Below are 25,092 nucleotides of genomic sequence, written 5' to 3' on the forward strand. Positions count from 1 at the left end.
GTACCAGGAGGTTGGCAACCCTACAAGTGCTTCGTGGTGGTGGTCAAACCCGCACCAATCCACCCGGCTGCCTGTCGACCAGCAGAGGGTCGGCAGGCAACGTGTGCATGCGCGCCTGCTTGCCGTGCCACGTCACTTCTGGTTAACACCTGGAAGTGCCACATCGCAATGGGCCTTTTACCACTCAAACTCCCAGGTGTAAACCAGAAATGACGCAATTGTGTTGGCACGGTCATGCGCATGCGTGATCTTTGTCTCACTTCCACCCCAAAAACCTCCCGCCAAAGGAGAGGGGGGACCTGGCAACCCTATTGTCACTGTTTAATTTAAATGTTATTTGGACCTGCATTTCTTGAGGTCCATTGGGATATTTTAATGTACAAGCAATATAAAAAAATTAGTAAAAAGTACATTGATTATATTAGAGGTGGATTGCTCCAATCATACTAGGCAGAGTATTTCACTACTGACAGAACAGCTATAGAGCAATCAATTCTTGTTTGAATGCCGACTACTAGCCTGCAGGCCTCTTGGTTTTTCTGACAGCTTGGGAAATTGCCAGTTCTCCCAGTAGGGTTACTGTTTTGTAAATATTTGCCAATTTGCTTAACATCTCAAGGGTCCCCATGAGCCATCAGCAATCTGCCCATCAGCCACCAAGCTAATGGCATAGGCCTGTCCCAAAGGGTTCGTATCATCCTTTTATGGACCTCCAGTCTTCCACACCAAGATGTGCTTATATGATTTATTCATGGCTTATTTCTGCATAAGAGATTTAAGCTCACTGATGAGACTGGGCGGAGCAGACATGTCAGCCATCTTTTAATGCAAAAGACATATACTGCTACTGGCTGAGAAGCAGTAATGACCAACTGCAAAAATGTATTCTAAACTGAAAACGCGAATGTTGCTTGCTAAAAACAAATACACTACATCTTACTGAGATTTCATCTTTCCATTCAGGGCTAGTTCAAGGGATGTTACTGTTCCAACTATGCTCCCCTATCATCACCTCCTCCCATGGACAGCCTCAGCAATGCGACAATCACTGCTGGGGCTTGGCTTGGACTTGGCTGCTGCCAGTTGGGATAGGGCTGCCAACCTCCAGGTACTAGCTGGAGATCTCCTGCTATTACAACTGATCTCCAGCCGATATAGATCAGTTCACCTGGAGAAAATGGCCACTATAGAAATTGGATTCTATGGCATTGAAATCCCTCCCCTTCCCAAACCCCATGCTCCTCAGGCTTTGCCCAAAAAACCTCCCACAGGTGGCGAAGGGGGACCTGGCAACCCTAGCTCACTTGAATCTAGGGTTTCTAGCCTCCAGGTGGTGGCTGGAGATCTCCCGCTATTACAACTGATCTCAAGGCAACAGAGATCAGTTTACCTGGAGAAAACTGCCACTTTGGAAGATGGATTCTATGACATTGAAGTCCCTCCCCTCTCCAAACCCTCCCCTCCTCAGGTTCCACCCCCACAATCTCCAGGTATTTCCCAACCTGGAGCTGGCAACACTACTTGGATCTGGCTAGCAGCTCTAAGAGTCTGAGAGGTACTTCCTCCCACTGGAAACTGAGACCAAGATGTTCTGTTGCCGCCTCAGAGGCTCATTTTAGACCTAGCTGGCAGTGGCAAGCATCTGGGAGGCACTGCCCATGTGTCAATGGCAGCTAGGCCAATTTGTGCCCCACTCCTGTGTGGTTTTGGCACTTCTTCTATCTTGTGGTTTCCTGAACATCTGCTTGTTTCTCTTTGGCACAGATTTGACTCTGTTCCCATCCCACAAAGCCCCGGAGATCCTCTTCACCTGTCTTGATTATAAATGCTTTCAAGTCAGCCCTGGACTCGTCTATGTGGCCTTTGTTTGGTGTTTCTGCTCGTCAAGCTATCCTCCTAGGATAGTCACGGGGAGTGTCCCCTGCCCCCCACCCCCAGGAGCAACATCTTGAACAGCATTTGAGGCCAGAGGCAAGAAGGTTGCAATCTATGGGACCCACAGAAAACTGGAACTGGATCTAAGCCTGCATTTTTGCTTCAAAGTTGGCAAGGCAGGAGGGGTGATCAGAAAGACCTGTAGAGGATAGGAAATGCAATATTTCAGAGATGCAACCTGGCAACTACTGCCTGACTTTTATTCTGTTAGGACTTGTACAATCAACCCTCCATGTGATTGGCTGCCTACAGACTGGAAGCACCCTCTGAATCTACATGGAAGCTCTCTGGCTTTTATAATTTAAAATGATGCTGAGTCCAATGCTTTGTTAGGATTTCCATTCTTATCCTCCAAGTGCTACTGGTTGCAACCATTCAGCTGTGATTTATAATAAAATTGAGTATTATGGTCCTTGCCTGCTCCTGACCTCTAACAGTAAAGAGTTTAGGAGTGTCTTAGAGTGACGGGAAAACTAAAGCTGACAACCATCAAGAAGAGGGTGTTTTCCTCTTCAGCAGCTAGTGCAGCTTCATCTCATTGATATTTTATCTCCAGCAAAGAAAGTCATCTTCATTCCAAAGACAATGTCTTGGAGTTTTGATTTCCTGCCATTTATGGGTTCCTGTTTTGATTCTCCCACCATGACACAGATAATTCTGTTATTATAACCTGGTCTCCTAGTCTGGAGTAGATGTGAAAAGATGCAGCCACAACAACAGCTCCTTTTATCGGGACTTTAAACCCACATAGTCAAGGAGGATGCGTGAGTCATGAATTCAGAGCACTTCATACGCATGACCTCCCTTGGCAGGATATCTTTCTGCAGAAGAAAGGGATGTTGTCCTTAAGATGTGACAAGCATATCAAACAAATGGGGGTGGGTGGGTATTTCTACAATACCATTTACTGGTAATACCTTAACCAAGAGTGTCTAGACTAGATCTCAGTTCTTGAAGGGGAGGGGTCATAGAAGAAGATGCATTACCAGTGGATACAATCAGTGTTTGTATGCTCTCTGCAAGTGGCTCCAGGCAAATGTCATGCTGCCACATTCTGAAATTGCCAAAGTTTCAAACCTACCCTCAAGGGCAGCCTTTTGTAGAACCCACTACAGTAGTCAGGCTGAGAAATTACCAGGGCATGGATGCAACCGGCAGGGCTGCCAAGTGGCAGGGGGAGAAAAATAAACAAAAATGGCTGACAGCCCGACAGCACGATGTCACTTCCAGAGAAAACTTGGAAGTGACATTAGTCATCCCTAGGAATTGCCGGAAACTCTGTGGTTTTGCATAGAGTTTCCAGTGATTCCTAGAGAGGATTGATATGACTTCCACATTTTCCCTGGAAGTAATATCTCAATATCACCAACCGTGCCCCCTCATGTCCCCACTGCCCCTGTCTCCTGCTGTGGCCTGGGCATCCCACCAACCCTAGCATCTGGCAATGTGATATCATCTGGAAATAGGCATAACTGTTATACTAACCTAAACTAATAAAAATCACTTCTGACCACATACCACCCGGGAATCTAACAGAAAAGCCAGATTCACTTTTACACTGAAAACCATATTCTTCAGGGAGTGTGTGACCCATCCAGGATTGGGTTCTCAGACTTCCAGCCATAAGCAGCTCCTTATTATGTGATCTTGAATTTATTTGACCTCAGCCAGTACATTACTGATTCAAGGCAGGTACGCCACTGTTTACATTTGGATCTAGTGAAAATGAGTGGTGGAGATGATTTGCAAAGTACTAAAATTTCACTCTGAATTCTGGCTGAACTCTCCCAGCAGTTTCTTGTAGATGTTTAACAACATGCAAGATAAAATAACTCCTTTGTTTAGTTAAGCATTTACATCTCACTTTTCTCTGCAACTGGGACCCAAAGTGGCATACACCATAATTCCCCCTCTTCCTTTTTTATTCTAACAACAAACTTGTGGGTAAATGAGGCTGAGAGAGTGTGACTTGTCAAAAGTCATCCAGCAAGCTTCCATGGAGTAGAGTGGGGATTTAAACATGGATCTCCCAGATCCCAGTCCAACACTCAAACCACTACCTAGCAGTGGCTCTGGGCCTCCTACAATTCCCTACTACCATGGGTCTGAGTAATAAATCTGCCAAGCCCACCCACCTACAGGGTAGAAGTGAAACTACTGCAAAATAATATCCCAAGCTCTCAGTCCTTGAACTCTTTTGAGAAGTCATGCTCCATTCATTGCTGTTCTCAGAAACAATAATCTGCCAAAGCAACCAACGCAGCTTGGATCCCGTGGCCCAGCTAGATACTGGATTGAAATAAATGTAGAAGGTCACCTAAAAGAGTATGCAATTTAGGAAGTGAAGTTTTTTTTTTTTTTTTTTAAATTAACTAGAGCTTCCTTTAATACCTATTTTAAAAGGCCCTCAATCTGGGAAGCACTAATGCTCTTTGGGATCCAAACCAGCAATCCCTCACACCACTGCTAGGGTTGTCAGCTATGGGTTGGGAAATACCTGGAAATTTTGGAGGTGTAACCTGGGAAGGGTGGGGTTTGGGGAGGGGAGGAACCTCATCAGGGTATAATGCCATACAGTCCACCCTCCAAAGCAGCCATTTTCTCCAGGGGAACTGATCTTGGTCATCTGGGATCAACTGTAATAGTGAGAGATCTCCAGGTGCTTCCTGGAAGTTGGCAACCTAACCACTACCCATGAAAAAAGTGGATATAGTGGATGTGAGGCAGCATGGGCACTGGCAAGAACCTTGTTGCTTAAGTGTCAACAATTCATCCAACGAAACCTGTTGAAAGAAGGCCAGGACTCTTCAATTTGAGACTTCATTTTGGCAGTACAGTCCAAGCTCTAATGGATCTTATTGACTTTATCTTCACACAAAAGTCTGCAGAATTGTCACAGTAAGCCATCAACAAGGATACAACAACTCTCAATTCTAAGACAGCAATCCTAAACTCAGGTTTATTCAATGGGGCTTTCTCCCAGGAAGCCATCTGTAGTACTGCACTGTAAATAAAGCAAGGGAGCGAACGCATAAATGCTCTTGAAATTCAGCACACTGCTGGAGCACAAAGGAAGCCCCTGACCTTCAGGGATGGGCTATATAGTCTGATTATTTGGATGGGCTTTGTTCAAGATCTGCCTGCATTTGAGAGGGAATTTCCCACAAGGTCATCTGTACCATGGCAATGTGTAATCTGCTATTCACTCTGCAAATCTGCTGTCATAAAGCAGCAAATTTAAAGCATAAAGCAGCTTCTGAATCCACTGAATGATGTGGGAACGTTTGATGCTATGGTAGTATCTAAACTAAACGTGTCTGGACCTGACTGGAGGAGTTACTATCAGGTACTCAAGAGTCTCATGAGCCCTGTGGCGCAGAGTGATAAGCTGCATACTGCAGTCCAAGCATTGCTCAAGACCTGAGTTCAATCCTGACGGAAGCCGGTTTCAGGTAGCCGGCTCAAGGTTGACTCAGCCTTCCATCCTTCCGAGGTCAGTAAAATGAGTACCCAGCTTGCTGGGGGTAAAGGGAAGATGACTGGGGAAGGCACTGGCAAACCACCCCATAAAAAAAGTCTGCCTAGTAAACGTCGGGATGTGAGATCACCCCATGGGTTAGTAATGACCCGGTGATTGCACAGGGGACCTTTACCCGGTGATTGCACAGGGGACTTTTACTCTTGAGTAAAAGTCTCCTAAAGGAAAAGTGACATTTTAAATAAATGTAAATAAATACATTCTGTAAGTTTACACAAAGAGCACATCCACCACATTCACGATTTCTGATAGAAACAGCCTTTATTATTTGTCTCCCTTATCATTTAGATTTGACAAAAGAAGCAGGAGCTTCGCCAGGCATTTATATAATGATGCAAGGATGAGAAATCTATTCAGTAACCGATGTCAGGAAGTGCAGAAATAATGCTAAAAAAACAGCGCCTATTCCTGGCTAGTTTACAAGTTGCTCCCCCACCCCCAAAATCCAAGCACGCTGACACGGCTTATTTAAATGCTGCTTGGAACAGAACTCTTTGACTTCGTAGCCATGGAAGAGCCTCTTGATCTATTTCCCATTCAGCTCCCCCTCAGCCATAAGGCCACGTTTCCCTCGCGCACAGAGGCACAGCCCCTTTAAGCCTCTCCTCTGGGGAAGCCGAACCTGGTGGTGCTGTCTGCATGTTTATTCTGCCGGGGTCAACTGCTTCCCCCCATGCTTGCCTCTGCGTTTTCTCTCCTCTGCAGCTCAAGTTCAACGAAATGCTGAACAGACAGCCCTAGTCATAACATTTGGGCACTTGCCTTTAGGAGCCTCTAATCCCTTCGCCGATCTTTTCCAGCTGGAAGTCGGAATAAACTAAAGAATGGTGATAATTCTCTTTTTTGCCATGGTGGCCACAGCAGATCTGCTGAGGGCAGGGCCCCCGCCATTCAATAGGAGGCCATGGGGTTGCCACCTTGCCTTTCCCTGGGCTTAATCAGTTGAGATATGCCAAGTCAGGAGTATTAAAGGCAACAGCTGGGGGGGGGGAATGTATAGCTGTATTAATGAGGAAGAACTCAGGGCCACACCATCAGTAGCAAGCAGAAGGAAAGAAGCAAAGTGTTGAATCAATCCTTTATTGTTACTTCCTGATCCCAGTTGCTCAAGGTGAGACTGGACACATTTGTAACAATAAATCCTCTGATGAAGCCATAGGCGAAACGCACCGGGATCAGGAAACAGCAATAAAGGATGTATTCAATACTGTGATTCTTTTATTCTGCTTGCTAGCTGTATTAATGGGAATTAGTATGTCCAGGGCATGTGTACATGATAGGGTTGCCAGGACCCCCTTCGCCACCGGCAGGAGCTTCATTGTGGTGGGGCTGGGGGGTGATCAGTGCAATAATGTCACTTCCAGGGTAAACCCAGAAGTGATGGGGACGCTCTAGCACGTTCCTCCAAAACCTCTATAGTTCCCATAGAGTTTTTGGAGGAATGTGCTAGAGCATCTCCATCACTTCCGGGATAAACCTGGAAGTGATGTTAATTGTTCCCTTTTCAGCTGGCCTGCTTCCTCCTGTCAGCCAGCTGAGGGGCAGTGGACAATTGCCCGCCATTGCCTGGTATCTGGCAACCCTAGTACATGAATACACAAAGCTGTCTTATACTGAGTCAGACTGCTGGTCTAACAAGCACTGTCTACTTGGACTGGTGGCAGCTCTCCAGGATCTTGCATAGTAATCTTTCATATCTGAGCCTTTTCAGTGCGAATGCTGTGGATTGCACCTGGGAGCTTTGGCACCCAAAGCAGATGCTCTGCCACTGAGCCACATTCTCCAAACAGCTGCATGACTGAAACTGATCCACTAGCATTGGCCTCTGCCTTTTTTGGCCATGAGTTGAAAAACAAAGTGTGTCCCTACACTCTCCCCATCTTCTGCTAGTTCTCCTCCCTTGGACAAAGTCTCTCCCCTGATGCTATATGAGTTGACCAGCTCAGGCTTCGTGTTGGGACCTCTGAGGATATACAGGGACCACCACAAGGAGATTAAAATGATTTTAGGAACTGAGCCTCCCATCTCTTGTCAGGCCTCTGCCTCTTTCCTCCTACCTCTCATATTAGGTTTCCCTGTTGAGTCCAACCAGCATGGTAGTGGTTAAGAGCAGCGGACTCTAATCTAGAGAACTGGGTTGGTTTCCCCACTCCTCCACACAAAGCCTGCTGGGTGACCTTGGGCTGGTCACAGTTCTCTCAGAACTCTTTCAGCCTCACCTACCTCACAAGGTGCTTATTCTGTGTGTGGGAGGGAAGGGAAGGTGATTGTAAGATGGTTTGAGACTCTTTTCAGTAGAGAAAAATGAGGCATAAAAACCAACTCTTCTTCTTCCAGAGCAAAGTTACTCAGTTACACGTGAGGCGAGCTCCCTGACATGTTCCCCCAGAACCATCGTTCGCTATCTTAGCAGTAGCTCAGGGGTGTCCAATCTTTTGGCTTCCCTGGGCCACATTGGAAGAAGAAGTTTTGGGCCGCACATATAATACACTAACACTAACTTGGGCTGCACATATAATACACTAACACTAACGATAGCTGATTCATAATGTTTTAAGTACGTTTATGATTTTGTGTTGGGCCACATTCATAGCTGTCCGAGGCCACAGTTTGGACAAGCCTGCAGTAGCTAGTACCTCAGTTCACCTGTCAGCTTTGTTTGGCGAAAGGTGACGGACAGTTTACTCAGTCCCATCTTCCTACAAACCATCTTTCCCCTCATTCATTTTTGTATTGACCATCTGCGTTCATTTTGCAGACTTTACTCATAATAAGTCTGGGGTTGCCCACACTTAGCATTGAAGAAAGCTCTCATATCTTGCAGCGGTGATGGGAGGTGATGCCCCTTTCTGAACTTCCTTCTGTTGAGCAATTATTAAAAAGCACAGTACGGCCTTCCAAGCCAGGTCCAGGACATTCTAATCATGCTCTTGTTTCTTATCTCCATCCAGGAGCCTCTGTTGGGCAAGGATGTTTGCACAGGTAGAGTCCGCAGGTTTGCTATGCATGTTGCTTTGCACTCTATTCATTGCATGGAGGCCCGCATAAAAGATAATTAACGCTAAAAAGAATCCCTGGAATGGTGGCTACCAAAGGATCCCATCAGAGTGGTTTTATGCCCGATGGAGCCACCAGAGAGTCTTGGACTGGATATCGTACCTGTGACATCTGTGGCAGCCAGAGCTCAATCAGGCTGAGCTTTTAGGGGAAACGTTAGAAAATCTACTTGTGTGTGTGTTTAAAAAAGCACATGGCCCCTTCTTTACCTCCAGGTCCAAGATGGGTTGGCCCAGCAAGGCATATTTAACATGTTACCATAGCAACGGGTTACCTTATTCACACATACACAATTCAACTTCCCCCAGTGAATTCCAGTAATGGGCTCACTCTAGCACACTTCATTGGTGTCATCTGTCACAGATGAAATGATGGGCTTTTGATTAATCCTGCGCTTTGTCTAATAAAAATGTAGATAAGCAAGAACACTCTGCACCAGAAAAGTATCCTGATCAGTAGTTCCTGTTATTTTGAAGAGAAATGTTGCAACTTTCCATTGATCTAAACTTTCCCCCTCTGCTAAAGACTTGTGTTTTAATTTCCAGAAGCTCTACTTTTTTTAAAAAAAGTGCTTCTAATCTCTCAAAATCTTCAGCGCACATGCTGACAACGTGAAAGATCCCAGCATTTTCATTCTATCTTATTTGTGATGTCAACTTTTTCTTGCGCTTCGGGTCCTATCTTGAATCGGATTGGAACAATGCAGGCAAAAGGAAAACGGTGGCCAGACCACATGATGTGACTGAATGGCTTCATAAAGCAGGCCAGAGGAAGGCTTTTATTGGAACGACTTCTATTGGTAGCAAAGAAAACAAGCTTTCGAAACCCATCATGAATATCTGTGCCTTCATTGTGCCGTCATTGTCCTCATCAATAGAACTCACTCTATAACACAGCATATTTGAATTTCTCATTCACCATTAAAAAAAAAAAAGAATAACTTCATGTGTTCCCATGTTCTAAGCTCCTGACCATGTTTTCCACTGGTAGAAAGCCCTTCCACCAGTGGAAAGGAGAGGGGAGACTTTAATCGAAAACCTTCTCCTGTTGCAGAACCCCCACTTTGCCCATGTGTTATTCCTAGGGGCACTGTTGGGGGGAGGGGGACAGTTGAGGAGGGGGGAGGAAGCAGGAAATTTAAGCTTCTGTGGATGCTGCTCACACCAGGTGAGATTTAAGCCAATTATTACAGTAGGTCATATCCAACATTTTGAAAGCGATGGGGAACAAGCTGCATGTAACTGAATCAGATTATCATCATCATCATGTTTATTCATGCTGTAGGCCCAGACCTTAACAATCCAGCTACACCCTAAAAAAATGAAAAACACAGTAACATCTACTGCTACACATCGAAATAAAACAACAAGGAGTTCCCCCCGCCACGAAAATCATTTACTGGCATGTTACAAACCATGTCATACCATAATTAACCTATATCAGGCTTATTGAAAACTTTCCCTTAATTTAAGAGCTGTGATGAAAAAAGAGGCTGCTCTCTGTGTGATAGATGAGTTTACATCTGCCAATAAGAAACTTACTTGCGCTTCTTCTGAAACCAGCACCTGTGGTATACACTGAGTAAATCTAGGACGTATTGTGGTGTATAGGGCACAATGAAAAAGAACACGTGGCAGGTCTTCTATCGGGTCAGCAGAGTAGAGGCAAGATCGTTGACCAGATGGGATACTACCATATCTACCTTGAATAACTTCTGATGGAAACATTTGTAACCAGGCCACTGTAAAGGCTCTCCTCTTTTCAGGATCTATTAACTCCATGAGGTAGTTGGAAGCGGCTTTGTTCAAAATGAATAAAGGATACCACTTTGAAAACTGTGCTTTTTGTATCTGCAATATGTCTTGGTTCGCTTCCCTGTCACTTACCCATTTCTTAACTTCTTTTGAATCCCAGGATTTTAAGTTCATCAACTAGGGTGGATTGTAACGCCTTATAATTGGGGAAAGAGCTTTAGACCAGAGATTCTCTATTAAATAGAACACGGACCCATAAGAAACCTAATGCTCTCTCGGGACCCAACTGAATCAGATAACAGAAGTTTGGGGCATCAAGGTTTGGGGCATCAAGAACCTTAAAGTTGCAAGACACACGTACCTGGGCCAGGACTTACTTCCAAGTAAGCCTGAATAGAATTGGGCTGCACATCTGTGTATGCAAGATGCCATGCCATGCTGGAACAGAATGGTAGTAAAAACCCCAATTTAAATGTAACCAATCTATTTCCTTGTGCCGTAAATAATCTGTGTCCAATTACAAATCTGTTGCATGTTTACATACTTTCCATGATCTTATAAACAGCTGTTTATAGAAACATAGCGCTGGAAGGAACCTCAAGGGTCATCTAGTCCAACCCCCTACACAACACGAGACATTCTCAACTATTTTCCCCCACCCCCACCTGCCAGTGACCCCTGTTCTATGCCCCAATTTAAGGCTACCAGTTGTTACATGTGACTAGTTGCTCGTGGTTGCAGCTGGATTAGATTCTGTTTCTTTTGAATCCATCTCTAACTTTGTTCAGCATATTTTTTTAGGTGACTATTGAAATATTCATCATTATTTCAATTACCATCACTTACCTCTCCTCTGGTGCAAGGTACCACATCTGAGTACCTGGACGTACACAAAGAAGCTTCCTCAGCGGTATCATCAGGGAGCCCAAAAGTGGCTGTACAGTTGACAGAAAAATATTTGTAAGGCCTCCATGTTTTCCCAAAGTCTTGGGATCTCTCCAGCACCATGGCTGCTGGGCGAGGTGACTTGAATACCACAATAACATGGGTCAGGTAGAACTCAGTTTCAAAATCCAGCCTGATTTCTTCCCTGTGTACCCCTTGTGCCGACTGCCACCAGGAAGCTGGGTTGAGAAAGAAGTCATCAGTCATATCATGAGGGTGGTGAGAGTTATCAGGCTGGTTGGCGTTACACTTGGCACACGTGGGCTGCCCACATCCGTGTGGTACATGATGGAGGAGACTGTGGTCTGGGTAAAAACAGTACAGTTCAGTGCTGTTCTGCCCACAGGTGGTAAGTGTGACCGGTGTCCTGCCTGTTGCTAGATTCCCCACAGGAGGATTGCAGGAGTGTCCATCACAACGGAAAGCTCGGAGCCTTGCTGAATCTGCAGTGAGAGCATGAGGTCACAAAATTATGCAGAACCAATGGCCTGTTATGTATCACTCTTCTGGATCCTTACTGAACGCCTAACTGCAATCTTCATGCCGTTCTCTTGCTCAGTTCCTTTCTGCTACCCAAACCACTGTATACATATTCTAAATTCTCTAAAACTGATGGTGGTAGTTTAGAGTTTTACAGATCTTCTGGTGGTGGTAGGGAGGTTCTGCCTTTAGAAGCATCCCCCCTTCCCTTCTTCTGTTTCCCCTGTGTTTTTATAGTTTATTTTTGAGTTGTGAGCTGCTTTGGGTCACCAAAAGAGGGATATACATGAATTAATTAATTAAGCCTTTCATTTCAGAAGCAGAACAAATGACACCAAATCAACATAATTACCTATCCCATTACACTCAAATGGGCATCACTTATTCTTGCTATAAAACAAAAAAGAGCTGGTAGAGCGAGGACAGAATCCGCATGATCTGTATGGTGAGTCACCGTGCACACAACAAGGAAGAGCTACCAATGGGCAAAACAACTTAAATCAGCCTCCATGTTGCATGCATCAGCTCTGATAAGAGACTGTGCAGTGGTGCTTCATGGTAAGTGACACGAACATGTTGAATGCTGGAACTCAGCCTAACAGAGAACCACATTGTCTGAGTAGGGTTGCCTACTCCTGGATGTTTTGAAGGTAGAGCCTGGGGAACGTGGAGTTTGGGGAGGGAGCACAACGAGCAATAATGCCATACAATCCACCCTCCAGATCAGCCATTCTCCCCAGGGTAACTGAACTGTGTTGTCTGGAGAACCACCGCAATTCCAGGAGATCTCCCACCTGGAGGATGGCAACCCTATATCTGAGCTAGTGACACCAAGAAATCTGTGCTAAGTTTGCATTGGATTCTGAAACTGCAACCAGCCAAACTAGACCCCTGATGATGATTAGGGTTGCCAACCTCCAGGTACTAGCTGGAGATTTCCTGCTATTACAGCTGATCTTCAGCCAATAGAGATCAGTTCACCTGGTGAAAATGGCTCCTTTGGCCATTGGGCTCTATGGAATTGAATTCCCTCTCCTACCCAAACCCCACCCTCCTCAGGCTCCGCCCCCAAAACTTCCCACCGATGGCAAAGAGGGACCTGGCAACCCTAATGATGATACTGAAACCATGAAAAAGTCTACAGGACTTTGTTGTTACCTATTAAGCTCGTGACAACTCACAGCTTTCTCATTACTAGACTATGATTGCTTGGCTGGGATGCTTGTTCAGTCAGGCCCCTGCAGGACATCTCAAGCTGATCAGCAGGATGTCAACAGCTGGGTGACCGGATTCAACCATCTCTATCTTCTCTCACACTCCAGTTTCCAGAATCTGGCCTGCTGTTGGATTGGTTTAATTGAAATACCTTTCCTTTTGTTTCTAGATTTTTCTTCTCTTACATTTAGTGTCCTCCCCCCCTCACCTATATTTGGATATATGTTGATTATAACCTCAGGATTGGGAGCCAGATCATCATTGAGGTCCTTCAGCCATAGGCCACATTGTTCTTGCCTTTATTCAATCATTGTACAGGCTTCTTCCAATTTATATCTTACAAACTCAGGACATTTTAGGTTAAACATTAAGGAAAGCTGTGTGAGTTGCCAAGGGATATTGTAGAATAACCCATTTGATGGCTACCAAAAAGTTTTAGGTAAGATACTTTAATACAGGGTGACATTCTGCAGAGGAAATGGTTCCACTAGCCAACCCAGGTTTCTTTTTTTAGTGTTATGGTTCTGTTTTCCAGAAAGGGCAAAATGCAGGGCACATTAGTCAATACTGAACTGCCTTGACAAAATCAGTGATCTGGATGTAAAGAGCTGCAAGAGGAAGTAAAGTAGTCACAAGTTCTGTTTTGCAAGCTCTTGTACACATGCTAGCGAAAAGTCCCTGTGGTGCTATACCTTGGCCTAGTAGTTCTCAAAACAGAACACTCTTGGATTTGGTTTCACTTTTATCAGGCAATGATCTGCCATGAGTGGAAAACACCTACCATGTGCAGAAGGGCATCTTTGGCTTGAGCCCAAGAGCTTCTGGAAAACCTTTTGCATAGGTCACTTCTAGGGTTGCCAGCCTCCAGGTACTAGCTAGAGATCTCCTGCTATTACAACTGATCTCCAACCGAAAGAGATCAATTCACCTAAAGCAAATGGCCACTTTGGCAATTGGACTCTATGGCATTAAAGTAGGGTTACCAACCTCCAGGTAGTGGCTGGAGATCTCCTGCTATTACAACTGATCTCCAGCCGACAGAGATCAGTTTACCTGGAGAAAATGGCTGCTTTGGCAATTGGACTCTATGGCACTGAAGTCCCTCCACTCTCCAAGCCCTGCCCTTCTCAGGCTCCGCACTGAAAAATATCTCGCTGGTGGCGAAGAAGTACCTGGCAACCCTACATTGAGGGTAGGGTCAGAGTTCAGAATGACCTCGATAGATTGGAGAGCTGGGCCATAAGCAATAAAATGGATTTCAATAGGGAGAAGTGTAAAGTACTTCACCTAGGCAGAAACAACATAAGGCACAGGTACAGGATGGGAGATAGTTGGCTTGACAACAGTACATGTGAAAGAGATCTAGGAGTCTTAGTGGACCACAAACTTAACATGAGTCAACAGTGTGATATGGTGGCTAAGAAGGCCAATGCAATCCTGGGCTGCATCAATACGAGTATTGTCTAGATCAAGGGAAGTAATACTACCACTGTATTCTGCATTGGTCAGACCTCACTTGGAATACTGTGTCCAGTTTTGGCCTCCACAATTTAAGGAGGATGTTGACAAGTTGGAGCGTGTCCAGAGGAGGGTGACCAGAATGGTCAAAGGTCTGGAATCCATGCCCTATGAGGAGAGACTTAGGGAGTTGGGTTTGTTTAGTTTGGAGAAGAGAAGGTTGAGGGGAGACATGATAGCCATGTTTAAATATTTGAAGGGATGTCATGTTGATGAGGGAACTAGCTTGTTCTCTGTTGCTCCAGAGACTAGGACACCGAGTAATGGATTTAAACTAATAGAAAAGCGATTCCACCTAAACATTAGGAAGAACTTTTTTTTTATTGCATATTTTTTCATTAATAAGTAGATATACAGAGGGAAAAAATAGGGAAAGGGAAGATAATATTATTTACATATTTTGTTGGTATCTAACTATCTCTACCCCTCTTTATAATACCATCTTCCATATTTTCTTAACATAATAGTTATTTGATTTGACTAGATCTTTTATCTGGTGCTTTTAATATATTCATAAAAGGATTTCCATCTCTCAAGATTCTGTTCTTGTGTATTATCTTTCATATATTCTGTTAATTGTGCCATAGTAATATATTCTAGGGACTTATCTAACCATGTTTGAAGTTTTGGGATCTTATTTGTTTTCCAAAGTGATGCCAGGACTACTCTCGCAGCTGTTAAAAGATATTTTAATACGATCCTCATTGGTCCTCATTCATAGTATCTGGTGATTTATTCAGAAGAAAGAGTTTGGGATCATATTTTATGCTCTGTCCTACGTTGCCTTCAAGGTTCTTATGAATTTTTTCCCAATATTTCTGCACGACTTCACATGCCCACCAACAGTGGAAAAAAGTGCCTCTGATTTTATGACATTTCCAACAGAGTCCCGAAGCTTTGCTGTTCATATTCTGAATATCGCTAGGATTAGGAAGAACTTTCTGACGGTGAGGGCTGTTCGATGGTGGAATGTGCTGCCTCGGAGGGTGGTGGAGTCCCCGTCTTTGGAGGTCTTTAAGCAGAGGCTAGATGGCCATCTGTCGGGAGTGCTTTGATTGTGGGATCCTGCATGGCGGGGCAAGGGTTGGGGTCACTGGGGATGTGGGGGGAGGTAGCTGTTAATTTCCTGCATTGTGCAGAGGGTTGGACTAGATGACCCTGGTGGTCCCTTCCAACTCTATGATTGAAGCCCCTCACCTCCCCAAACTCCACCCTCCTCAGGCTCCACCCCAAAAATCTCCCACTGGTGGCAAAGGGGGACCTGGCAACCCTAGTCGCTTCAGTGAATGAGCTGAACTGGCCCAATGGATCCTTGGATGGAGGAATGGCACGATGGAGGAATGGCATGAAATTAAGGCAGATATTCTCCCCCTCTAAAAATATGAAAGCTGTTTCCTTTTATTCCTTTAGGTGAAGTCAGGGAACATTTTGTTGAATTTCCTAACAACGTTTCGTGGAACATGCAAAGTAGGGGTGAGCACAGTTGGCTTTCTACTCAGTGATGACAAGGAGGGTTATCTGCTGTGCCTGCTAATGCAGCAACATCAATAAACAGTTCCTGTCTGAACTGCTGTGTCATTAGGAAAAGCAAAGTAGAGCAGATGAGCAAAGAGGAGAGGGGGGTGGGAAGGGACAGATCAGAATCTGTGGTTGATTAAGAGCTTCACTTTGGAAGAAATTAACACTCTGAAGATTGCTTTGGCCTCCCAGTAAGGCAGCTCATCCATCACTCGGTTATTTCTCAAAATGTGGGGTCATAGCAGTGGGCCTTCAAGGGGCAGAACGGGTCCGGCATCCGGGGACTCACCCTGAATGCCAAAAGGGGCTCTTTGAATAATTCATAAAAGGCCCAACAATCACGATTTGAGCGCACTCTTCCTCACCTGCCCCAGGGGGCTGCATGTCATTGAGGTTGATTACGGTTGGCTCTCTTGATGGATGGCGAGGCCCAGTAATCCATGCCATTTAACTATTTATGTATTTTTGCCAGCTGTCCCAGGGGAGCTGCTCAGCCGAGGTGGCTGCTTTTGTTGGGGGATGGCTGGCAAATGGCTGGAGTGTCTGATGATGAAGGAGCCATTCCATTTGGAGCTAGCTGCCCAGCTGGAAAAGCCCGCACTGGACAGCCTGTCAGATGGGTAGCGGCTGAAATCAGATTATTTCAAGTGGGCACCAAATGTTCACTGTAGCCTTGTTACGTTTACTGAGCTGAAAAGAGGCAGTATGCACAATACTCTTTGTGTTCCCAAAGATGGGTTCACAGTCAAACCACCAAACATTCCATGCCACTAGCCAGCATGGTGTAGTGGTCAAGAGCGGTGGACTCTAATCTGGAGAAATGGGTTTGATTCCCCACTCCTCCATATGAGCTGCGGACACTAATCTGGTGAATTGGGTTGGTTTCCCCACTCCTACACATAAGGCCAGCTGCATGACCTTGGGCTAGTCACAGCTCTCTTAGAGTTCTCTCAGCCCCACCTACCTCATAGGGTTCCTGTTGTGGGGAAGGGAAGGGGTGATCATAAACCGGTTTGATTCTCCCTTAAGTGGTAGAGAAAGTCGGCATATAAAAACCAACTCTTCTTCTTTGTTTGTCCTTATTCTTGAGTGCCTTTCATACTACATGGTGACATAAGAAGAAAATGAATCACTAGGGAAATGGATGAGGACCATCCATGTGCGGGCAGCTTACCAGTTTAACGTAGTCTGGTTCTTTTCTTTCACTCGGATCTTCACCAAATGCAGTTTACTTTCATGAAGCAAAAGTGCATGCTTAGGACAAGCAGAACTAAATGTTAAATGATTCCGAGGATGAACTTGTAGCTAAGAACATTAGAAAGGCCTTGCTGGCCAAGACTGAGGTCCACTGAGTCCAACATTTTTGGCAGTCAGCAAGGGCTGGGGGTCTACCGGAAACCAGCCAGTGATGGATCACGCTCCGTCTTCCACCCACCCCTGCTCTATACTGTAACAGCACCATCTTTTGGATAAGGTCTGAAACTACAGAGTTCACCAAGAACAAGCATTCCAGGTCTCTTGTCTGAAAGACTCTCATGCACAAAGGACAGACACAAATTGATCTGCAGCTCCTTGCAACATGCCAGTTTTGCCTTCTCTTTTGACTCTCGGATGAACTGGATGCTGCTACTGTGGCCGTCTCGGTCGACCCACCAGGACTCTTCTAGCACAGCTGATACACTTGGTGATATTAAGCTGATATCCTATGTACACTTGCCAGAGAGTAAGCCCCATTGAACATAGTAGGACTTCTGAGTGACATGCATGAGATTAGTATAAGGCTCATCTGCTTTTGCTCAAATTCACCACTGGCTATCCTTCCTATTGCCTCTTTCACTGGCAAAATATGTAAGCTCTCTGGGGCAGTGACCTATCTTTTTCTTTTCTATTGAATTAGGCTCAGCATACAGTTAAAGAAATGTTAGGCCTGTATCACACATGCTGCATAATGAGTTGGTAGAATGGACTGTAACGCTCCACTCTACAAATTTTGAATGTTCCTCCTGTGTAAAACCATTCCCTGAAAATAGAAAATAAGCAGAGAAGGAAATAGGCTGGATTTGAAACACTCTCTTTGACATGGCGCCACGGTTTTTTTTTTAAATCTGATGGAGCGCTGCTGTAATTGCAAGAGCACTTTCCTGGGAGTCAGTCCCATTGTAAAACATGCGACTGACTTCTAAGTAGACCTGCTCAGGATTGCTCTCAGTGCCACCTACCACATCCAAACTGATGGCACCGTTAGGGTTGCAAACTCCGGGTTGGAAAACTCCTGGAGATTTAAGGATGAATCCTTGGGAAGGTGGGGTTTGGGGAGGGGAAGGTCCTCAGCAGGGTATATTGCTATAGACTCCAACCTCCAAAGTAGCCATTTTCCCCAGGGGAATTAATCTCTGTCATCTGGAGGTCAGCTGTAGTTCCAGGAGAGCTGGAGGATCGCAGCCATAGGTACAGTCCATCCCCCCAACTCAGAACCTGACCATGTTATTCCAGCCTCACTTGGCTGCATGTGTAAAGCAAGATATAATCTATTTTGGATTCATTTTATTTGATCAATCAATTAAATGAAATAAATCTGCCTGAATCTGTACATGAATAAAACAGTCCTTCAAAGGATGCTCAAAAAAGATGCCTTCTTGGAAGAGACATTCCCTTCCTGCATGAGAAGGGAAGTGTGCCCCCTTCTAAGATGGAGCCTGCCACTTTTCGGTTTTGTCAAAATTAAATGGTATTAAAAACCATTTTTAAAGATCTGCTGCCCAGTTAATTGGCATTATGTCTTTAACTGATCAGAAAATCATATGTATTTACAAAGCAAATCGTCAGTAGCCCTATTACTGCTTCTACTGCTATTATTACTTTCAACATTTGATATCAAATTGGCAGTTTGTATTTCATTGTTTAATTGGATAATGATCAGTCCATTCTATGGCATTGGCTCTGGTGCTCACCAGCAAAAACAATGGCCATGATCTCATTACTTGGGCTTCACGTTATTCTGCATGGCATCTCTTAGATCACTCTGCACATCATACCACTATGTGCATCCTGCATTAATTTAGCTGATATGGGTACTACAGGCAAGTAGGTAAGGTGCAGCAAGGCCTTGCGTTTTGTGGAAGAGCACGGCAGCAATACAACCACCTGTTGGCTATGGAAGTCTCCCTAGCTGAATGCTTAGAGGAAGCAGCACACTGGGGGGGGGGCCTCTCTGCATACATGGGGGGGGGAGAAGGATCCTGCTCTTTTTATGACATGCAGGGCGATCTTAACCAGAACCACACCCTCCTAGGTCCAGTGCTGCAAGTTGGCTTAGAAAGGTGTGCCACTGCTTAGGATGGCACCATAGTGGATCTCTTGGCTCATCAAAGATAACAGATTAAAGAAATGTCCTTCCTGGGAAATAACTAATATTTAAGAGAACATAAGTTTTGCACTTGGGTTATATAATTTTTTATTTATTTTATTAGAAGAAGAGTTGGATTTACATGGCAATTTTCTCTACCTTTTAAGGAGAATCAAACCGAATTACAGTCCACCTTCCCTTCCTCTCCTCACAACAGACACCTTGTGAGATAGGTGAGGCTGAGAGAGCTCTAAGAGAGTTGTGAATAGCCCAAGGTCACCCAGCTGGTGTCACATGTAGGAGTGGGGAAACCCACCCGGTTCACCAGATTAGAGTCCACTGCTCCTAACCGCTACACCACGCTGGCTCTCTATCCCACCCTTTCTCTACCAAGGTGTGGCCTGATGTGAAAAGCAGTGTGGTGTAGTGGCTACAGTACTCGACTTTGACCAGAAAAAACCTGAGTTTAAATGCCTGTAAAGCAGGAAGCATATTGGTTGGCCTTTGGCCAGTCACTCTCTCTCTCAACATAAGCTCTCTCTTAGGGTTTTTACGGAGGTAAAATGGTGGGGAGAGCCCAATAAACACTGCCATGACCTTCTTGCAGGAAGGGTGGGATAAACATTTGATAGGCGGGTGACAGTTACTTATTTAGTGCATTTCTATCCTGCCCCTCCTCCATGGATCTTGTGGCAGTGCACATAGTTTCCCCCCACCTCTTATTTATCCTCCTAGCAATCCTAAGGGTAGGTTAAGCCCAATGACTTTAAGACAAGTTTCGTGACAAGCGGGGATCTGAACCCAGGTCTCCCCAGTCCTCAATGCACCACTCTTAACTACTGCAACCACACTGACTTTTATTACACAAAATACTGAATGCAGTTGAAGCTTGTATTGTATTACTGCCACCATTGTTCCTATTAACTTGTACGCTGCCCCAACAATATGGCAGGTGCTGCACACAAACTTTCAGCAGTGACGCATGGACATGCGCCGAAAAGCTGATCTGTCCTCAGAACCTGGAACTCCGACACATTTCAGATGCAGTTCCTTCCCCAGATGCAAGTCTGAAATTTGAGAATTTGGCAGAACTGGGTTTTCTTCCACCAGAAGTGAAATTTGAAAACAGTCCCCTAGTCCAGCCATTTCACCTCTACTCAAACCCAATTCAGCTCTGCACTCACTTGCTATCGTCAGAGGCCACTTATGCACGGGAGGTTTCGCCTTGGGTTTTCCGCTCTCTAGATGCAGGTTCCCCCCATCTAAATTCTCAAAACTCTGCATGGGGGCTGATTGTTGACTTTTGAGAAATTTGGATGGGGGACAACGCGCATCTGGCAAAACCTCCCGTGCAATAAACGGCCAGAGAATCAACTCAGTTTTCTTTCTTGAAAATGGGAGCAACGGTAGCGACAGGACATGTTGTCAAAGACAGGACATTTGGGAGGGCTTTCATTCATAGGGTCGCCATGAGTCGGAAGCGACTTGACGGCACTTCACACACACGACCCAACTAAAAAGGGATGCCGCTGAATAAGTCGTTTCTGGCCTCGGCAACCAGGTCCGCTGTAAACCGGCACCAAGGACGAAACCAAAGACTTGGGTCCAAAAAAAAAAAAAGAGAGAGAGATGTGAAAGAGCTGCGCCACTGGGTCGCAGAGGCGAGCGATGAGCATGTACTTCTCGGTGGCCGGTGTTCCGCTTACCTGCGCCAGGCTGCCCCAAAAGCACGGACTCCAGCAGGACGATCAGCGCGATGCTCGGACGCGGCCCGGCTCCGCCGAGGAGGACACCCATGTTCTCCGGCGAGGTGCGAAGGAGCAGATCTCAAGACCCCCCGGCGGGTCCGGAGCCCGCGCGGCCCCCCCCCTCTCCCCTTCAGCGCACCGACGACTGCCGGCTTCTCATGCTTGGGGTCCCCGCGCCCCTCCGCGCCCCCCTTCCCGGCGCTTGCAGCCCTCCTCGCGTCCCCCCACCCCCGGGCGTGGAGCTCGGCCTCCCGGCTCGATCCGCCAGCCCCGTCCGCCTGTAGGTGGAAAGCCCCCCCCCCGCACCCCCCACGCCCCAGGCAGGGGACGCGATCGCGCGGCGGCGGAGGCGTCGGCGTCCCCGGGGAGCCGGCTTGCCCTCGCCCTTCTCTCCCCGCAGGTGGGCTGCTGCCGGGAAGGCGAACCACGCAGCCTTTGTTGGGGTTCTCCACGCACCCACCCACCTAGTTATACACGCGCACACACACACACCCTCGGCGCCCAAGCGGTGCCTTCTTCCCCTTTTGCGCGCCGGGAGGGGGGTTTCAGGAGGACGAGGAGGAAAGCGCCACGGGCTGCTTCCCTCCCCCCTTTCAACAATTATCATTAAGTAGTGCTCTTTTTGTAATTTTTGCATCCTTTGTATTTTTTTTTTTACTTGTTTATGTGATTTATAATTTGTGATGTTTTCTTTTTTGGTTAAAACTAATAAAAAACAACAATTGTCATATACGGTTATTGTAAAATCCGCCCCCCCCCCGTTTCGCGCGGCCGCTTTCTGCTCCCCTCCCAGGAGCCAGAGGTAAAAACAGCCACCGATTGGGGGCGGGGGTGGGAGGGGGGGAGTTTGGGTCGCGGCGTGCTTTCCAAACCGGACCTCTCCGCCCTGCGGGATCGGGTCGTTAAAGCGGGCAGAGGGCGGCTCACAATGGCCAGCGTGGCATTTGGCTGCGCTTTGGGCACTTGAGGAGAGAACATTGCCTTCCTTCGCTTTCAGATCCCTGCAAAGAAGAAATTCTCTCTCTCTCTTTTTTTTTTATTGTTATTAATATATTATTTGGAGGCGGTTTCCCCCCCTCTGTACCGGTGTTAGGACTTCGGGATCTTCCAGGATTGCGCCTTCTCTTCTTCCACAGCGATCTATTCCCCCCCGACACCCCGAGGCAGTCAGCTCTGCCCTCCTTCCCTTCCCTGTCTGCCTACAGAGAAAGATGATTATAACATGTGATCTTCTTCCCACTGTTTAAAGGGGCAGAGGGAGGGCTTGCGATCATTCCCACGCCCCTTAATGGCTTGGATTTGTTGTTGCCGCTCTACGCACGCACGTGTTTGCGGGTCGCTCGCTAGCCGCCTCTCCTACCCCTCTTACAAGAGCCGGGCTTGCCAGATTCGGCTTTCCAACACTGTACCTTTAAATTAAATGCCCGGCCATGGGCGTGGCCAGCGGGGCTCCTCCCTCCTTCCCGGAGACGGGCATTAATTCCTGTGTCCACCGCGCCCTCTGCCGGACGAGATGGCCAGCGCTGTTTGCCGGCCGTGGGTTGCAAGCTGGGGAGCCTATGCAGAATTCCAGATGCGCAGCCGTGTTAGCGGACGGCGGCGAAATTAAAGCGCCAGTCCAGTGGCCCGGGGGGGGGGGCAGAGTCACAAAAATATATGGGGTGCGTAAGCTTTTGGGAGTCAGGGGTCACTTCATCAGACTGAGCTTTCACGGAGGAAAAAAATGTTGGTAGTTTTTAAGGTGCCGCTGGACTTGTGTTTCTTTTTGTGAGGGAAGAGGGAGGCAGGCAGGGAGTGTGTAATAAAATGTGGGTGCCACGGGACATATGCTGGCCATTAAGAATGAATGCCCGCGAACTGCGGTGGTCAAGGACAGCTAGGAATGGAAGTCATACCTCTTGATTTCAAGAATCTGTCCTTTTCTTTCACCAGGGTAGATGCAACTTTATGGACGTGGGAGCTAGAAATATCTTTTCTGTGTGCAACACATGAACACATGAAGCTGCCTTATACTGAATCTGACCCTTGGTCCATCAAAGTCAGTATTGTCTACTCTGACCACCAGCAGCTCTCCAGGGTCTCAGGCAGAGGTCTTTCACGTCACATACTCGCCTAGTCCCTTTAACTGGAGATGCTGGGGATCGACCCTGGGACCTTCTGCATGCCAAGCAAAGGCTCTACCACTGAGCCACGGCCCCTTCCACTCAGAACCATCCCTTCCACTCTGACGAACAATGCTTGGTGCCCAATATAAACAGATAGTACCAGATATGGGGACTCCTCCTGTATGTACGTATTCATCAAGCTATCCAGGACCATAGGCTCAGAGGACCAAACTAGATGTGTTTGCTGTTTCCAGGGATTTTGTTAGACTCAACATTCTGGGATGCAGGGGCCCAACTTCGGTTGGGGGCTATTACACCTGGGAAGGGGAAGGTTTTAAGCTTCCCCTCCTGTACCATATTCCCCATCTTAAAATTGTCCCAGGGAGTTGCTGCTTGCTCTCTTGGGTTAAACTTAAGTTTAGGAAGCTGCTAAACTTGTTTATCCCTGTGGGGCAAATAGTGGTTCCCTAGGGCCAGTGAGGTCAGGAAAATGGCATGGGGGAGATCCCATCAAGCCTACAACTGAGGGCAGCCGCAGGTGGTATTAATGCTGGCCTCCCTACTCTTCACCCCCCTTTTTCAACTAGTGTAATTATAGGGAGGGCTTGCCTGCTTGGCCTTCTTATTTATTATTATGCTGCAGCATGTACGACATCACCATTTGGCACGCCTTCTGTTTTTAATAATTTGTGAATTGACATTTTATTATTTTAAATGTTTTATTAGTATATATGTGTAAATTGTGATTTTATTGCTGGTGCCCACCCTGAGCCTGGCTTTCTCCGGGGAGGGTGGGCTAGAAATTCAATAAACAAATAAAGTTTTTAAAAATTCACAGGGAGTTCCAAACATAGAAAATCTTGTGCAATATAGGTGAGTCTTCACCTGATGCAGTGTGTGTATCTTTCACAAGTGTAAGTTCCATTCATTAATTTCTGTATTAAAAAAGTACATTCCACCTTTCCTGGAACTCAGGGTAGCTCACAACACAACCAGCTTAAAAGCAAACAGTAGCAATCCATTTAAAGCCCAAGGTAAAACTAAGTAAAAAGTCACAATAAACACAGCTCCACCTCCATGTTTCCAATGGAATAACCAAACGCAAGTATCAGCAGAAAACTCTCCAAAGCAAAACTGCCTTGCAGGCCAACCTAAAGAACATCAGGGAAGAAGCCTGCAAACGTTCCCTGGTGGTGTCAACAAACTGGTCTTTTAATGCAGTTTCTTGCTTTATTCAAAACACTGGTTCAGGCGGGAGGGCCTAGTCAAGATGGAAGTCTCCTTACTGAAACTCAGCAAATTGTTGACTTGCAGAGACAGATAAAAGAACCCAGGTGCAGTTCCCACCACCAAGTGTAAGCAGCTCCAAGGACACCGGGGCTGGGAGAGAACATTCCATTGAATTAGCTTCTGAGCTCATCTAGTGGGAGAGAAGCCTTGTTGAGGGGGCTGGCCACAGCTGCAGAGTGTCCGGTCACATTGGCAAATTCCTCTGACCCCCTAGGTCACATGGCTAACAACAGGTTTTGTTGGTCAAGTGACATCATTGACCATTCTTTTGACTGGCTGCCCAGGATCAGGCCAACGCAGGTCTTTGGGCATACAGCTCAGATCCTTCATTCTAGTTTGGTCCTAGGGTTGTCAACCTCCAGGTACTAGCCGGAGATCTCCTGCTATTACAACTGATCTCCAGCCGATAGAGATTAGTTCACTAGGAGAAAATGGCCGCTTGGCCATTGGACTCTATGGCAATGAAGCCCCTCCCCAAACCCCACCCTCCTCAGGCTCTGCCCAAAAACCTCCCGCCAGTGGCGAAGAGGGACCTGGCAACTCTACTTGGTCATGAGCTTTGGCCCAGGTGCCTGATAATCTTGTTTTGTTGGTGGGTCTTGCTGACTGGAAACCTGACATAGGACTGTGACTCCTGAAAGGA

At 46.4% G+C, this 25,092-nt stretch overlaps 1 protein-coding gene across 1 annotated transcript in view; it reads right to left on the reverse strand.

The window, feature by feature from the left end:
- Nucleotides 1–21,103, reverse strand: part of LOC130475157 (netrin-4-like) — a 57,236-nt gene extending 36,133 nt beyond the window's left edge. The window contains exons 1-2 of the mRNA XM_056846896.1: nucleotides 21,013–21,103; nucleotides 11,131–11,672 (exon numbers count right to left, since the gene is read on the reverse strand). Of these exons, the coding sequence (XP_056702874.1) occupies nucleotides 11,131–11,672; nucleotides 21,013–21,103 (633 nt within the window). The remainder of the gene's footprint in view (nucleotides 1–11,130; nucleotides 11,673–21,012) is intronic.
- Between the last annotated feature and the right edge of the window lie 3,989 nt (nucleotides 21,104–25,092).

This window comes from Euleptes europaea, chromosome 1 (assembly GCF_029931775.1).
Source record: "Euleptes europaea isolate rEulEur1 chromosome 1, rEulEur1.hap1, whole genome shotgun sequence".
Classification (NCBI taxonomy): Eukaryota; Metazoa; Chordata; class Lepidosauria; order Squamata; family Sphaerodactylidae; genus Euleptes; species Euleptes europaea.